A 15,744-nucleotide genomic window follows, 5' to 3' on the forward strand; every position below is an offset into this window, starting at 1 on the left:
CTTTCAATTTCTTTCCAGAAACTACTCCTGCTGGCTGTTTACAAGGTGCTATACAAGTTGGGTCCTAGCAGGGTCCCGGCAGGCAGGAGGACACCTGAGTCCCAGTCCAGGTGCCGCCACTGACTGGACCATCGGACCCACGCCTGCCCCTCTCCTGGGCGAGGATTAGACAGTGCCCAGGCCACCAGCTTAGACGGTGCGGCAGTCCATGGGGTCGCAAAGAGTCGGACAAGACTGAGCTACTGAAATGAACTGAGGCCACCAGTGGCAACGTGGGATGAGATGGAATGTGGGGTGGATCTCAGGCGGCCAGCAGACAGGCTCCCAGCGAGTGGCTTTGCATTCCAAAGGTGGAAGAGGGCCTGGGGGAGGAGTGTCCACCCCCACCCTTGATCCCCCGAGACTCTAGGTCCTGAGAGGATTACTCATCTGTCTGCAGCTCTGAGCAAAGTCGAAGATAAAGGGGATCTAATGGGATGGGGGTGGGGGCTGGGCCTTCAGAATGAGGGAGAAGGAAGCCAGGCTTCCTGTTCCCCACCCTCAGGCCCGAGATGTTGGTGTCTGAGGCTGGCGGTCAGCACACCCACCCTTCCAGCCAGCCCTGCTCAGCAGCTGACAGGGCCATTCTGAAAACTGGCTGCCGCTTCTGAAAACCAGCCACTGGCCTTCCCCGAAGTGACGCTTCCTGAATGGTGAAGGGACAGAGTGTCTTCGGGAGTGAGCGTGGGGACACTGCTCAGCCCTTGGGGGCCTTGGCCCTGAGTCAAGTCCTGCTTTCTGGACCACCACAATGGGAGTAGCTGCCTGGGCCCTGCTTCCCCAGAGCAGAGATCTGGGGGAGGGGCGCCCCCCCCCCCCCCGCCCCCCGCAGTCTTCTGTGGCTAGAGGGTGTGAGGTACCCTAAGGACAGGCTGGTGAGGAAGACACAAGAGAGAACCCTTTGGGGAAACACAGCCAAGACTCTGCTCCCTCGAGGCAGGGAGAGATCCCAGCTGTTGCGGCCCCTTCCCAATCGGTTGCCCCCACAGATCCAGAGAGACGCCCGCCACCTTGTGCCAGGAACACAGAGGGTCCCCCTATAGTGCTGGGCCAGCAACTCTTGGGGAACCCCCTCCCCCACCAGCAGCCTGACCAGGATGTTATCATGCCCCTGGCCTTACTTTCCCATCCGCAGTTTTGGGGACAGCAGGAGTGCCTCCCGGACACTTGGCAAGTGCCACAAGCTGTTCGTTAGCAGGAGCTGATCTGGGTGGAATGTGAAGGTATTTTTAGTTTATTTTTTGAACGTCCTCAAGTTTTCAAAAAAAATTTTTCAAAATTGCTGTTATAATCAGAGAAAAGGCCACCAGTGTGGTTTTAAGTCGAGTGAAGAGCCCTGGGTTGGGGGAAGGTGTAGGGCTGGGCCTCCCTGTGATTTGTCCATTCATTCTGCTCAGGCTTTGGGAAGTCGGTGGGTGGTGTTTCCACACAGCTGTTTTTTTCCAAAACCTAACTAGCTCCAGATCGGGGGCTGGGCCACCCCAGAGCTGAGGCGGGAGCACTGTGGGAGAGGTACCAGACCAGACAGGCGAGAGAGACCTCCACTCCTGAGATACAGGAGAGTGTGGTAGGGGGTCACAGCCCGCTGCTCAAAAATCCCACGTCACAAATCCCACGACAGAGATAGAAGGGAAGACTCCTGACTCACTCCTGAGGTCACCTGTGGGGGGCGGAGTGGTCAAAGTCCATGTGAGGAGGACATACTCTGGTGTGTTCCCGCGTTGCCCAAGCAGCAGCTGAGGCCTCATGGTTAAGGCCAAGGTCAGACACAATGGCCGTTTTTCTTCACCAAAAGACCCCTACCGCGGGGCCCACGTTGGCCCAGCAGGAGCATCACTGGTCCAGGAGGAAGACAGATGACTGACTGATTACCAGGAACCAGGCCCACTGCTGGAGTGGAGCACATACCAGCAAAAGTGAAGGAATCCCCAGAACCATTCTCTGAGGTTGCCAATACCATCCTAACTGTATAAATGAGGGGACCAAGGACCACATCAAGTAAAGGGCAGAGCTAGGATCTGAGAGCAACTCTGCCCATCCCCCAAGCCTCTGCCCTTGACCCCAGCGTGTGCCTTCAGCAAGTCCAGCCCAAAGGGGCTGTGAGCTGGGTCAGGACTGCCCACGGTGACTCTCGGGCCTGTCTCTGCAGAGCCCTGGAGACTGGTTGCTGGAATTACAAGGAACCGAGGAAAGCAGCGTAGATGTGCCCAATGCACAGATGGGGACGTGGAGGGCTCGGGAAGGGAGGGTCCGCCTAGCTTCACGCAGGGAATGCCTGAGTTGGGACAAGGACCCGAGCCTTCTGGCTCCCACTCCAGTCTTCCTTTCCCTCCCACCAAAGCTCACGAGGGCCTGAACCCTAGGCTCTGGCCGGCAGAGGATGCCTGGCTGCGGGATCCATGCCTGACGGGCAACAGGGGCTGTGTCCAGCGAGTGTCTGGTGGTAGCTGCCTCTGAGGGGCTTCTGGCTTCAGGGGGCAGGTAGGGAAGCAGAGTTCCTTATCTTCTCAGAGCCCAGAAATAGTCACTCCACAGGCTAGACCACGGGGCCGAGCGGACCTCAGAGAGCTGAGGGACGTGGAGACCTCCAAAGGCCACTTTCTGTTATAGGTTTATTTGATATTCAGACCCACGTGTAACGGATTGCTTCATGGTTGTCAGAGGCTAGTGTGCATTATTTCTGAGGATTACATCGGATGACACAGCGTGGAAAACAAATGGACGAATGGACATAATCGTGAAGACGAGAGACGCTAGAACGTGCCTTAGTGTCCAAGTGATCGATCTGAGGTGGCGGGGACCCTGGAGACTGATCTCAATAAAGGGATCTGGCCTTCCCGCCACCAGGCGCTGCGTGGGCTGGGCGCCTGGGACAGAAACCGTAAGCAGAACCTGGAGAGCCCGTCTACCCCGGTGGCGACCCCGCCTCCAGGTGTCCCGTGCTGAAGGTGGCGCGTCACCAGGTGGGGACAGGGCTGACGTCAGCAGCTGAGGCTCGTGGCGGCACTGGGCTACCTCATGACACATGAGGTGGGAAAGCAAAGTCCGGGCGAGGCGGCTCCTCTGGGCTCCTTAACACTGCGACAAAGTCGGGGGGTGGCGTGGGGGGGGAGGGGGGCGGGGACGGAGCACCGTTCATCTGGGGATTAGCCAACCCGAGTCCCCTCCCTTCTTGGCAGCTCCGGAACATTCCCTTTGGCCAACAGCCACAGAAACAAGAGCCTGCCAAGATACATGGAGGAGAAAGAAAACAAGACACCAAAAAAACAAAACAAAATAATCCCCGCACTAGGAGGGGAGAGGGACAAACAGACTCCTGGACCAAGGTCACCGCGGACCGGAGGCATCCTGCAGCCTGCACCCCGGGGGAAGGAAGCTGCATTCAGTATCCTGCTGCTCTGCTGGGGGAGACAGCTGTCCTGCCCCGAGACTCCAGCTCACTGGCCTTTAGTGTCCTTTTTTTTTTAAAGTTTTTTTTCTTTTTGATACCCAAACCATCAATTTTCAAATCTTTAAAAACAAAATTTCTTTCTCCTTTAAAAAAAAAATCTCAACTGTGGCAGCAAACCCCAGGCCTGGATTCTCCACCTGGTGGCCTGCTTTCCCACGGGCCGTGCCCCCAGAGCCCAGCCTGGCACCTCTGGGGTGACCGTCCCACAGCTGGTTCACCCTGGACCGCTCTGCTTACGTCTGGGTGGGCGCTAGATGCTGACGGCACCACCAAGAAAAGGAAAACGGAAACATGGCTACCCTTCCTCAAAAACCGCCCCCCATCTGAGCTGAGCTTTCTTGGGAATGTATAAGTTATCTGGAGGGAGGGGGCGGGAGGTGGAGAAAATAAATACCAAGAACTAAGAAGGTGTCCCTGGACCTCTGGCGTCGGCTCGGCCTCTGGGGCAGCGATGGCCTCCAGGGAGCAGGCCCTGATTGTCCAAATACTGCGCTTGCTAGGAGACGGACTGCAGGTCTCTGATCTCCCCCTCAGGCGCCCGCCCTGGGGGGCACGAGTCTCAAGGAGAAAAGGGGCCAGCCCTTCAGGTGCGGTCCTGTCGCCCGGCCCAGCTCCAGCACCCCCGCTGACAGGCTGGGCTGGTGGTCCATCCGGGGCTCCTGGGTCCCTGGGCCCGAGGCCTCCCTGGAGGTCCGGCTGCAGGCCGCCCACTCCAGGCCACCCGTGCTCGACGCCCGTGGGTGCTCAGGCCTGCTCCTTGTCGGCCCTCCAGAGCCGCTCCTTCACCTCAGGGGGCAGGGTGTTGAACAGGTCCTCCTCCACCACCAGGCCGCTGCGCTTGAGCAGCGGGCACTCGCCCAGCTCCACGGGCAGGCACTCCAGCCGGTTGCCGCGCAGCTCGATCTGGGTCAGGCTGGTCAGCTCGCCCACCCGCGAGGGCAGCGACTGCAGCACGTTGTTGCCCAGGTGCAGGGCCCGCAGCTTCCGGCACTGGAAAAGCTCAGGGGGCAGCGCCTCGATCTAGAGGGAAGGAGCAGAGGGCAGAGTGAGGCGGGTGCAGCTGGGACCTGGGCCTCGGGGCCCCCAGCTTCCCTCCCCTGGGCATTGGCACATTCTCTGATGCCCATTTCAGCTACCCTGGGCCCGAGTCTGGCTAACTCCCCCCTGTTCTGCAGGTCTTGGCTTTGCCGTCACTTCCTCCAGGAAGCCTTCCTTGACCTCCTGGTAACCTAAGGCGCCCATGTCCCCCCAGCAGCACTAATCCCGCCATGGTAAAACTGCTTGATCTCCTGTCACTGGCAGACCCAGGGAATCTGAGAGGGCAGGGCTGGGTGTGCCATGCTCCCTGCTGTCTCCCAGCACCTGACACCCTCCCCCACAAAGCAAATCACACTAGCCAGCTGCTACCAGCTCCATCCCCTCCTCCACCACCCAAGGCTCACCAGGAGCCAGACTGGGGGTCCTGCTGGATTTTATGAAAGCAGAGCAGCCTACTGAGAAAACTATACCCTCAGCTATTTCTGAGAACTAGGGAGAGCTCACCAACAGGGTCAGAATCCCAGCTGTGTCACTTCCCCTTCCTGGGCCTCAGTTTCCTTATCTGTCAAGTCATAGGCTGATGGTGGGTGCGGAAAGCCCAGTCTTGGCCATTCAGAGCCCTCTCCTGATTCTGCGAAGTTTGAATAAGAGGCAACACCCACTTGCTGCTTACTACAGGACAGGTTCACTCTGAGCATTGATGCTATTAACAGTTGAACTCTCAGAACTACCTCTAAGTACTTTGTAAACACTCGTTCCACTTTACAGATGGGAAAACTGAGGCCCTGAACGATCCAGCCTGCTGAGAGGTTCACAGCTGGAAAGTGGTGGAGGCAAGACATGAATCTGGCTCAAGAGTCCGTGCTCGAACTGTCCACTCTGTTGGTGGAGCAAGGAGCAAACACTGCAGCTGGCTGGGGACACACGGGAAGAGCCCCATAAAGGCTGGCTTCCTCCCCGCCCTCCTGTGAGCAATCAGCTACAGACATGAGCACTTCCTCAGCCTGTTCTCCTACAACCAGCTCCTTCAGATACAGAGGGCAGGAGAGACCCCTCCAGCAGGGCAGGAGCCAGGGAATGGGTCCTGAGCCTAATAAGGGTAACGGGCAGCTTGCTCTGTCACCGTGCCCGTTTTCCTGCTGAGGATGCTGAAGCCGGGCAGAGGCCATGCCAGGAGGGGCACTGTGGATGTTTTAAAGGGGACTCCTGACCTGAGCCTGTAAACCCGCCACTGCTGCGCCCAATGGTCAGGAAACGAGCAGGGGTGGCTTCCAGGTGGGCAGGGACTCCAGGAAGGAGACAGGACAGATGGGAAGTGGGTTCCGGCAGGACCAGAGCCTCCCAGAGACCCCACTGCGCCCAAAACTGGCCTCTTCCGGTGACACAGACAGTGGCCGGGGAGCGGGAAGGACTAGACCAGCGGGTGGCAGGACTGGGGTTCACATCGGGGCTCTCCCCCCAACACACCCCCTCCCTGGGGCACCCCTGGCTCTGCCGCGAGCTCTCTGCAGGCCCCACGGAGTGGGGGGGACGGTGCCTCTGGTGGCTCTGTCCCCACCCTGGCCGCTCCTGTCCTTCCTCCTGAGGTGTGCTTGCGCACTTAAGGCATGAAATCGACTCCCATCACCCAGTCCCGCCCTCTCCCACCTCCTCAGGAACCGCGACGGCTGCCCCATCAGCACTGGCTCCCCTCAAGCCCACCTGGTCCTTGGGAAAAACAAGACAACCCTCCCAGGAGCCTCTGCGACCTTCCCAACAAACCACCTGGAAAGACGCCGTCTCTCTTGGCCCGCCAGGAGCCGGCTTCTACCCCTGCCCGCCCTGGAAACTACCTGGCCAGAGCTGCCCGCGGCCACTCCTCATCCACTGGACCTGCACCTGTTCTGTCATCACCCGACTCCCGCACGGGCTGTGCGCCCACCCACCGGGCCCTGCTCTCCACTGTCCCTCCCGAAAGCTCGAGCCACACTCCCCTGGCCCGCACGCTCTAGCCCACCTCCCACCCCTCCCAGACTCAGGAAGGACCAATCTTCACCCAGGAGCCTGGGGGATGACTCCCTGAGCTTCAGGTTCAGGCTGACTCAACCTGGTCCCCTGGACATCAACACGGGACCTACCCTCTCCTCTCTGAAAACCCGTGCCTCGTCCCGCCTCAAGGACCCTCCAGCCACCCAGGCAGCCACATGAGAAACTCTGACCTATGTCCTGTGGATGCTATGCCCCAGGTCTCCCCCAGATCCACAGGCCTCACCCACTCCTGACAGCTGCACAAGGGTTTTTTTTTTTAAGATTTCTTTTTTTTATGTGGACCATGTGTAAAGTCTATTGAGTTTGTTACAGTACTGTTTCTGTTTGGGTTTTTTGGCTCTAGGGCACATGGGACCTTAGCTCTCCAACCAGGGATGGAACCTGTACCCTCTGCACTGGAAGGCCAAGTCTTAACCACTGGACGGCCCTGCAGTGGTTTCTATAGCTCCGGACCTCTGTCCTGCCCCGCCCCGCCTTCCTGGAGCTCCAGAGACAGCCAGCTCTCTGCATTCCAAGGCAGACCCTTCCTCCCTCGCTCAGTCAGCAGGAATTTGGTGGACAGTTTGCCCCAAGTCAGGCACTGGACTGAAGAGCCAAGATCCTAGGCATCAGAGCGCAGAGGGAAGGAAGCAATGCAAGGCAGGTAATCTGCAACCAAGTGGGAAAAATAAGATGCCTTCAGCCCCGGCCTTGGGGGGGCGGGGTGGGAGGAGTCCAATTCCAGGGGCTCAGCTCCCCGCTCTGCCCCTGGCTTTCTGTTCCATGTGGACAGAACCTGATGGATGTTCCCTCTCCTCTTCGCCTGGCTAACTCCTCCTCATCCCTCAGGGCCAGGTGAGACGTCCCCTCCTCCAGGAGACCCGCCTGCCCCGGGCTGAGCCCAGACCCTGGGTGCTAACTTCGAATTACCAGTTACCCTCTGTCCCTGCAAGAGGTGAGGTCAGGACAGGCTGGGGGGCCTTGTTGGTTCCCAGCCCCCGCCCCCCCAGCTCCTCGCTCCCCACTAGGAGTGCACAAAAAACACTTGCCAAATCAATGAATGAATATTCCAATAACCACACAAGGAATATGTGCCCTCAACAAGGTATTCGTTAGCATGACTTGAAACCTGAGAAAACCGAGGTGAGGGCCTGAGTCGACCCACACTTGCCCTGCCCTGTCCAGTTCACAGGTAGTAGCCCGGGGGTGGGGGTGGGGGGTGGGATGGAGGAACCAAGGAACTGCCAGGCCCAGAGGGAGGAAGGAGCAGGGGAAAGGAGGAGGAGCCCGACCAAGTCTGGCTGGAAGGAACTTTCTTTCCCTACAAAGGCCTCTGGGATTCCAGGGGGCGGGGACAGGACGTGATGAAGCACCATGCTGAACTGGGGGCCAGAGGGTCTCCTTCCTCAGGGACTACGTGCCTCGCCGCCACCACTTCCTGGAGGGTGACCTCAGTCAACGCGTGACCCGACAGCTGTGCCTGGAGCGAGGGGCCGGGGGCGGGGGCAGGGGTGCCGGGCTGGGGGCTGGCCACACCCTCCTCCAGGGGGCATCTGGCGGGGAGCCCGCCTGGTGCCCTTCCACATGCTGAAGGGAGGATTGTGGTTGTCCCCTCCTCCCCAAGTGGGGCTGCTCCCAGGAGTCCAATTTTCCTGACCGCTGGGCAGCTGATGGGCCCTGGGGGCGGCTTCTCTAGGGTGAAGCAGCCTGGGATCCGACCTTCACCCCTGTACGTTCTCACGCGTGCACACAGGTATAATTTAGGGGGGAAAGCAAGGATTTGCCACAATCTCTGGTTTCCAGGGAGAGAGGCTTGCGGAAGAGTGGAGGGGTTCTAGCGGTCAGAGGCCTGGGGTGCCTGAGCCTCCTACGTGAGTGATGCTGGACAGGGTGTGTCCCTCCCTGGAATGGGGGCATTTCAGGGGCTGCTGCCTCCTGGCTGCTGGAACAAGCCCGTGCTGTCCTCCCTGAAACCACCTGCCTCCCTTTGAAAAGGTTTCCACCCAGAGTAGGAACTAGGAAGACTTCCTTCCAGCATCAGGTCCCCAGCAGGAGTGGGCACGGCAAGCAGAAGGCCCCCCAGCAGCTGTGGCAGAGGCCAGGCCACAAAGCGACAGGACCACCTGCCCTCAACCAATACCCGCCTGCTTCCACAGAGGGGCCCTTGGGTGAGGGGGCTTCCCCAGACAGGCAAGGGGTGGGTGTGTAGGAACCGAAAAAGGTCTCAATCACTGCCAGGGTGTGGCCTTTGGCTCTGCAGGCCCACGACGGTTTGCACAATTTCCTCTCCAGAAAGACAGGTGGTGACAAGCCAGCCCCAGCAGAGCCCAACTCTGCCCTTCGCCACCCTCGACATGCAGAGAGGGGAGAGGGTGTGAGTGGCTCTGGGAGGTGCACCAGCCGCCCACACAGTTTCCATCCCGGGTGGGCCCATCCTGGGCTCCAAGTCTGGTCCAGGACAAGCTGAGGAAGACACCACAAGCCCTAGGCCGAGTCCCGCCTCCCATGACCGAGCCCTGACGGAGAAGGCTCCTGCCTATGGACAGCCCCATCTCCGAGGAACCGTCCCAAAGCCACCTTGGGGACTGGCACACCATCCCTCCTAGCAGAACTCGGCCGCATCCTGCGGTCGAGACGGGCTCCCCAGCCCACGGATCCTGATTCAGCGGGTCTGGGCTGCAGGAGCAGGTGGGGGAGCCGCCTGGAAATCTGGATTTTCATCCAGCTCCTCCCCCAGGTGCTTCTGGGAACCAGAGCTGCAGACCCCAGACTCAGGAGCGCCAGGCTGTCCTGAGACACACCCCCCGCCCCGCCACGGGCCACTCACCCGGTTGGCCGTGACGGCCAGGTTCTGGAGGCTCTGCAGGAGGCCGATGTCGGCGGGGAGGAAGGTCAGGTTGTTGTGGCTGAGGTCCAGATAGCGCAGCTTGCGGCAGTAGAAGAGCTGGGTGGGGATCTTCTCAATCTTGTTGCGGTTCAGGTAGAGGCGCTCGAGGTTGGTGAGGTTGCCGATCTGGATGGGGATGTAGGCGATGTGGTTGTACCACAGCTTAAGGCAGGTAAGGCGGTGCAGGTGCTGGAAGCTGATGATCTCCTCGATGGTCTTGAGGTTGTTGTCCTTGAGGTCGATCTCCTGCAGGTTGTGGAGGCTGAAGATGGAGTGGGGGATGCGCTCCAGGTCGCAGCGGATGAGCTCCAGCTCCGTCAGGTTGGCCATCTTCTTGAGGCTGTTGAGCACGATGAGTTTGGTGCCCTCGTTGTTTATGGACAGCTTCTGCAGGTGCACACCCACATCCGTGACCACCTGCGGCAGCTTGCTCAGGTTGCTCTTGAGCCGCAGCACCTTGAGCCGCTTGAGCTCACGCAGCCCGTCGATGACGATGAAGCGGTTGTTCTCGGCGCTCAGGTTGCCCGTCAGGTGCAGCTCCTCCAGCGTCTTCAGGCTGTAGATCCACAGCGGGATCTCCTTGATGTCCGTGAACTTGATATGCAGCGCCCGCAGGTTCTCGCGCAGGAAGGCCAGGGCGGGCGCCTCGATTTTGGCGGCTGTATGGTACAGCCACAGCTCCTTGAGGCCCGTGAGCTGCGCGATGCTGGGCGGGATGGTCACGTCGGGGATCAGCTCCAGCTTCAGCACCTCTAGCTCCACCAGGTCAAACACCGTGTCAGGGATGCCGCTGAGCATGAACAGGTGCAGTTCCAGCTTGTCCTGTGCGTTCTTGGTGAGACGCTGCCGCAGCTTGTCCAACGTCCACTCGTTGTTGAGGTTCAGCTGCCGCAGCTTGTTCTCACTCACCTCCGACAGGAAGACAGCAAAGCGCTTCGAGTAGAGCGGGTCGTACTGGTCGATGAGGTGCAGCATGAAGGCGAAGTCGTTCTTGACGTCGGGGATGTCACTGTAGCTGCTCTCCTCGCGGATGGACTCAAACGAGTACTTCTTCAGGGAGCGCCGCAGCATCCACCAGAGCGTATACATGCAGATGAGGCCATAGAAGATGACCAGGCTGATGTAGAAGGACGCCAGGATCTTGAAGAGCGTGGCCAGTGGGTGGGCGCACCGGTACGTGCGGTAGCCCGTCAGGCTCTCAATGTCCACCGTGCAGTCCACGTCGAACTTGATGTTGTGCACGTAGTAGACCGTGTAGCAGATGATGAGGATGAACTTTATCACCTTGATGATGGTCTGCCGCATGTACAGGCGGTACACGATGTCCCCCTCCTCCACGTGGGTTCGGAACTTCTTCACCTTCTCAAACAGCGCCTTGGCCTGCTCACCCTCCTTCTTGTCCAGCACGCCTGTCTCCGAGCGGTCCACGATGCCCTGCTCGATCCGAGACTTGGTCCGCTGCAGCATGGGCACGGTGGCCTCCACGTCCTCGCTGACCGTTGATGACTTCTTGTCCATGGAGCCGTTCATCTTGCTGAAGGCTGGCTTGGGGTCGCTCTCCTCCACCACCGTCTCCGACAGGGCCCGCGTGGTCCAGGGCGAGTCGAAGCACTTGAGCAGAATGGACACGAAGTGCTCCAGCTTGGAGCTGGTGCGTGGGAACTTGAACCAGAAGTTGCTGCAGGCCAGGAAGATGAGCGTGTGCAGGAGCACCAGGTAGGGGAAGTACTTGGCGAACCAGTGCAGGCGGTTCTCGTAGCACACGGCGTCCACGTAGTTGTACTGGTGCCGGTCCAGGTCGTACTTGATGCCGGTGGGGCCAGTGTCGGGGGTCGGCCCGATGGTGGAGTTGGGGTAGGGGGGCTCTGGGCCGGGGGCCGCCCAGCCCCGGAACGAGTCGTTGCAGGAGTCCTTGGTGACCCACTTACAGGGCAGGCAGATCATCTTGTCCTGGGTGACCTGCAGCGTGCCCCCGAAGACAGCGATCATCAGCATGACAATGGAGATGTAGTCGGTGAACACGTCCCACCACGGCTTCAGGATCCGGTACGCTGGCTGCGTGTCCGCAAAGTAGCGGAGCTCTGTCACCGGAATCATGGTTCAACCTGAAAGGGACCACAGGAGGGGGTTACTGAGGGGTGGCAGGGCTTTCTGAGACCCGGGGGGCACGAGCAGGAGACTATGGACCCATTGTCCAAAATTCCACCTCGAGGCTAGCTGTGAGTCACACTAGCTGGGCAACGCTCACAGGGCAGCCCACGGAGTGGCCTTGGTCCAGAAACCAGATGGTCACTGGGTGTATGGGAAACCACCAGAGGGAAGGTGGGCAGCCTCCCCATTCCACAGGCAGGAAGGCTGCATGAAGTCCGGGCCATGCTGACAGATCACTACAGAGCCTCATAGGGACCCCCACCTTCCAGCAGGAGCAGTCCAGAAGTCCTGTTTAGACCCCATCCTGTTAATGACAAGACCAACCAGAGGGGCCAGCTGAAAACTTCCAGTTCCTTCAGAACCAGGTGCCATGAAGCCACACCAGTGATCTTAAGAGTGGTTGTGCAGCTTTTGGGATCTTAATTCCTTGACCAGGGATTGAACCCAGGCCGTCTACAGTAGGGGTCAAGAGTCCTAACCGCTGGACCACCAGATTTATTCAAAGCCCCTGAAGAGATTTAGTCAAAGTATGAGAACAGTCAAGTGCAGAAGAGAGAGTGAAATATGAACTAGCTTCTATAGAACAAATAAGGAAGCTGAAAACATTCCACGTGTGTGTGTGTGTGTGTGTAAATATGGCCACACAGGATTCTGGGCGTGTGGGGATAGTGGCAGGAAGGACAAACACGCAGCAGGCTGTAATGACGGGTGCCTGGGGGAGGGGCCGGGCAGCGAGGACTAGAAAGCAGGATGACATGGTCACACACTTAGGGCATTTATGTCAGATAGTTTCCGGCTGTGTGCATCCACGTGTTTGTAAAGAAATTTAGAACAGCAGCAGATTCCCCCCTGCAGAGTCCCACTCGGCAGGTCCTGAGTAGAGCCTGGGAGTCTGGTTTTTTAATGCTTGACTTCAAGGACGCCAGTGCTTGGATAAGAGGCCACATTCAGGAAGCGCAGCCAGGGGCTGGTGTGCAACAAAATGAACCCACGAAGAAACCCTGAATCCCTGGGCTGGCAGGGAGCACCCTGCTGGGACACGTCACTCTTACAATGCTGCTCCGACCATGAGGCTGTAACAGACAAGAAAGGGACTAGGTGTTCACTGGAGAACAGTTACGAAAATGTAAAAAGTATTATGGACGGGAAAAAAAAAACCCTGTAAGAACACCGCCCAGAGTCACCCACCCCTGGTTAACTTTTCACTGAGTGATAACCTTCCAGTCCTTTTGCAAATAAAATTATGATTTTGGGGACCTCCCTCGTGGTCCAGTGACTAAGACTCTGCACTCCCAACACAGGGGGCCTGGGGTTCAATTCCTGGTTAGGGAACTAGTTCCCACAGGCCACAACTAATACTCGATGTGGCCAAATAAAGAAAAACTTAAAAAAAGAACACTCCCTGAAAAAACATTTTGATTTTTACATTTTACTATTTTCTAATCCAGAGTCCAGATTTTAAACCAAGATTTAAATGCTTGTGTTTTGACAAATGGGTCTGTGGGGAGAGGCACAAAGGTACCAGGTTATGGGACTGGGGCCCTTATTTTGATTACTGATAGTATTAATAGTGACAAACACTTCATAGGACAGGGCCTCCCTGCAAACACCAAATGCTCATATCATCTTGGGCATGCCAGGACAGGTAAGGACAGGAGGAAGGCCAACCTAGACCCCTCGAGGGAAATCAGAGTGCTCAACAAATGGACATGTGCCAGGCACCAGGCTAAGCCTTACCATGGGGTCCACCTCGTGGAGTTGCTTTGATGTCCAGATGCAGGGCCCTATCTTTGGCCCTATTTCACAGATGGGGACAGTTGAGGCTCAGCAGCATCACCTGCCCAATGTCACTCTACAATCAGGGCAGAGCTGAGACCAAACTCCCCACTCGAGTCCTCACCAGGGCTCAGGCTCACTGTCCCCCCTGCTCAAGGCCCCACACAGGGTAGTGCCAAGAGGTGGGGCCCAGAAGTCCAGCTTCCTGCCCCCCTCCTGCCAGGATTCCCAGAGCTCAGGTCACCGTGGGGCCAGCAGACACCACCACCCGCCCTGGGCTGGCGGCTCCAGCCCAGGGGGTCGGCCCTCCTGCTAAGTGCTCGCATCGCAGGAAGGCCCTCTAATGACCAGCTGGCTCCTCGTGCCACCCACACTCCTGGGCATCCAGGGGAGGGCCTGCTGAATCACACAGCCCCCCCCCCCAGTTGAATGACACCCCAACATTCCTTCCTCCCTTCCTGACTCCCCAAGTCCACGTCCAGGCAGGCGCCCAAAGACTGGGGACCGGAAGGGAGGAGGGGACGGGCCCGAGGGCGTGCGAGAGCCTGCCCCTGGAAAGTCCGGGGCTTGGACCGCCGAGGCAGGATGCCAGGCACTGGGGGTGGGGGACGTCTGTGACCAGGCAGGATGTGGTTGCAGCCTCGCTGCTTCGGGGGAGTGGGTGTGTCACGCGAGGGAGAACAGCCTGCCTCTCGCACCAGGAGGACCGGGCCCTGATGTCCTGGGGCTTTGCGTAAGTTGTTTTGGGTCTGACGTGGAAGGCCCACTCTCCGTCACAGGTGAGGGGCCCGGAGGCTCCGAGAGGGAGACCATCCCATCCACCCAGTGTGTCTGGCTCCTCCTGCCCCCCAACACTTTCGTTCTGAATTCTCTGCAAACCATGGCTACACCTCCCTGCTGAGAAGGGGGCTTCGTGGAGGGGACAGTCCTATGATGGTCCTGGGGGCTCCTGGCACCTCCTCAGCCCAGGGAGAAGACACAGAGGTTAAGAGGGGTAAGGCCAGGGGCCCAGGCCACACAGCTGAGAAGGGCAGGCCTGGCCTCGTGGCGGGGGGGAACCTGGGGAGGTGGGGGGTCACCCTCTAGCTGCACCACGTTTCGGCCTCTGCCACCAACTCACTGTGGTTATTCTGGACAAGTCCCCGCCCCTCTCTGATGGCGTTTTTGGGGAAATCTGGAAAGAAGGCACAGGTGCCAAAGCCCAGGCTTTCACCCCCAGGGGGCCAGTGATGCGGCACCTTCCCCGCGATGGGTCCCCAAGAGGAGACGGCTGGGTGGTCAGGGCAGTGTGCTTGCAGGGCTTTGGGAAGGGCCCAGGGAATCCCACGCTTCTAAAGCGCTTTGTGCAGAGAGGGCTGCGGGCAGCTTGGGCTGGTGTCATCTATCCTCAACCTCCGCCCAGATGCTGCTGGAGGACAAGGGTCTGCCGCACACAGCAGGCGCTCAATATAGTTATCAAGAGATCGCCTGAGAAGGCAAGGGGAAGAAGTGGGGCGGGGAAGGGCATGGCCTGGGGGGGTTGGGGGTGGGGGCCAGGGAGGAAGCTAAGGCAACTGTGGGCGCCCCTCCCTCCCGGTTCCTGCCCAGCCCTCCCCAGGGGAAGGAGCAGAGCCCCCTCAGGCAGGGAGGGCCAGCGCAGGGACCTGCCCCCGGAGCTGATGACTCAAGGTGAAGAGACACCCACAGCTGGAGCCACTCCCTGTTCTGAGAATGAGGGCCCAGCCCAGAACCCTCAGAGCCCAGGAGTGCGCTCTGCTGGCACCCTCCCTTCTCAAAACTGTTTTATTGCTGTAAAATACACATAACGTATTTGAGTGACAGACGTTTGTTCTGTTGCGCGGCCATCACCGACCACTCATCTTCAGAACTCTTCTGTCTTGTAAAACAAACTGTCTCCACTGAGCACTGACTCCCCCCTCCTCCCACCCCAGGCCCTGAGCACCTCCATTCTTTCTGGCAGTATGAATCTGACTACTCCAGAGACCTCACACAAGGAGCTCGTACGCTATTTGTCCTTTTGGGACTGGTTTCGCCCACCTAACATAATGTCCTCCAGGTGCATCCATGCTGTGAAAGTCGAAGTCTCTGTCTTGTCCGACTCCTCGCGACCCCATGGACTATAGCCTGCTGGGCTCCTCTGTCTATGGGGTTTCTCCAGGCAAGAATACTGGAGTGGGTGGCCATGCCCTCCTCCAGGGGATCTTCCTGACCCAGGGATCGAAACTGGGTCTCCCACATTACAGGCAGATTCTTTACCATCTGAGTAGCAGGTGCCAGGAAAAGGAAGGAATCACCTTCCTTTTCCAGGCTGACTAATACTCCACACGCCCATTTTACAGATAGGGAAACTGAGACTCGGGGAGAGAGGTCATGTGCCCAGCATCACACTGCCTGT

At 58.8% G+C, this 15,744-nt stretch overlaps 1 protein-coding gene across 4 annotated transcripts in view; it reads right to left on the reverse strand.

Moving 5' to 3' along the window:
• LRRC8A (leucine rich repeat containing 8 VRAC subunit A) overlaps positions 1 to 15,744 on the reverse strand; it is a 34,966-nt gene that overhangs the window by 4,499 nt on the left and 14,723 nt on the right. For 3 of the 4 annotated variants that reach the window (XM_061154445.1, XM_061154446.1, XM_061154447.1), the window contains 2 exons: positions 9,363 to 11,527; positions 2,638 to 4,510 (listed from right to left, as the gene is read on the reverse strand). In XM_061154445.1, coding sequence (XP_061010428.1) covers positions 4,235 to 4,510; positions 9,363 to 11,519 — 2,433 coding nt within the window. In that variant the 5' untranslated portion in view covers positions 11,520 to 11,527 and the 3' untranslated portion in view covers positions 2,638 to 4,234. Of the gene's footprint in view, positions 1 to 2,637; positions 4,511 to 9,362; positions 11,528 to 15,744 lie in introns of those variants that run through there. The other variant, XR_009694629.1, reaches the window with a different exon arrangement.

The sequence above is a fragment of the Dama dama genome, chromosome 11 (genome assembly GCF_033118175.1).
Source record: "Dama dama isolate Ldn47 chromosome 11, ASM3311817v1, whole genome shotgun sequence".
Taxonomy (NCBI): domain Eukaryota; kingdom Metazoa; phylum Chordata; class Mammalia; order Artiodactyla; family Cervidae; genus Dama; species Dama dama.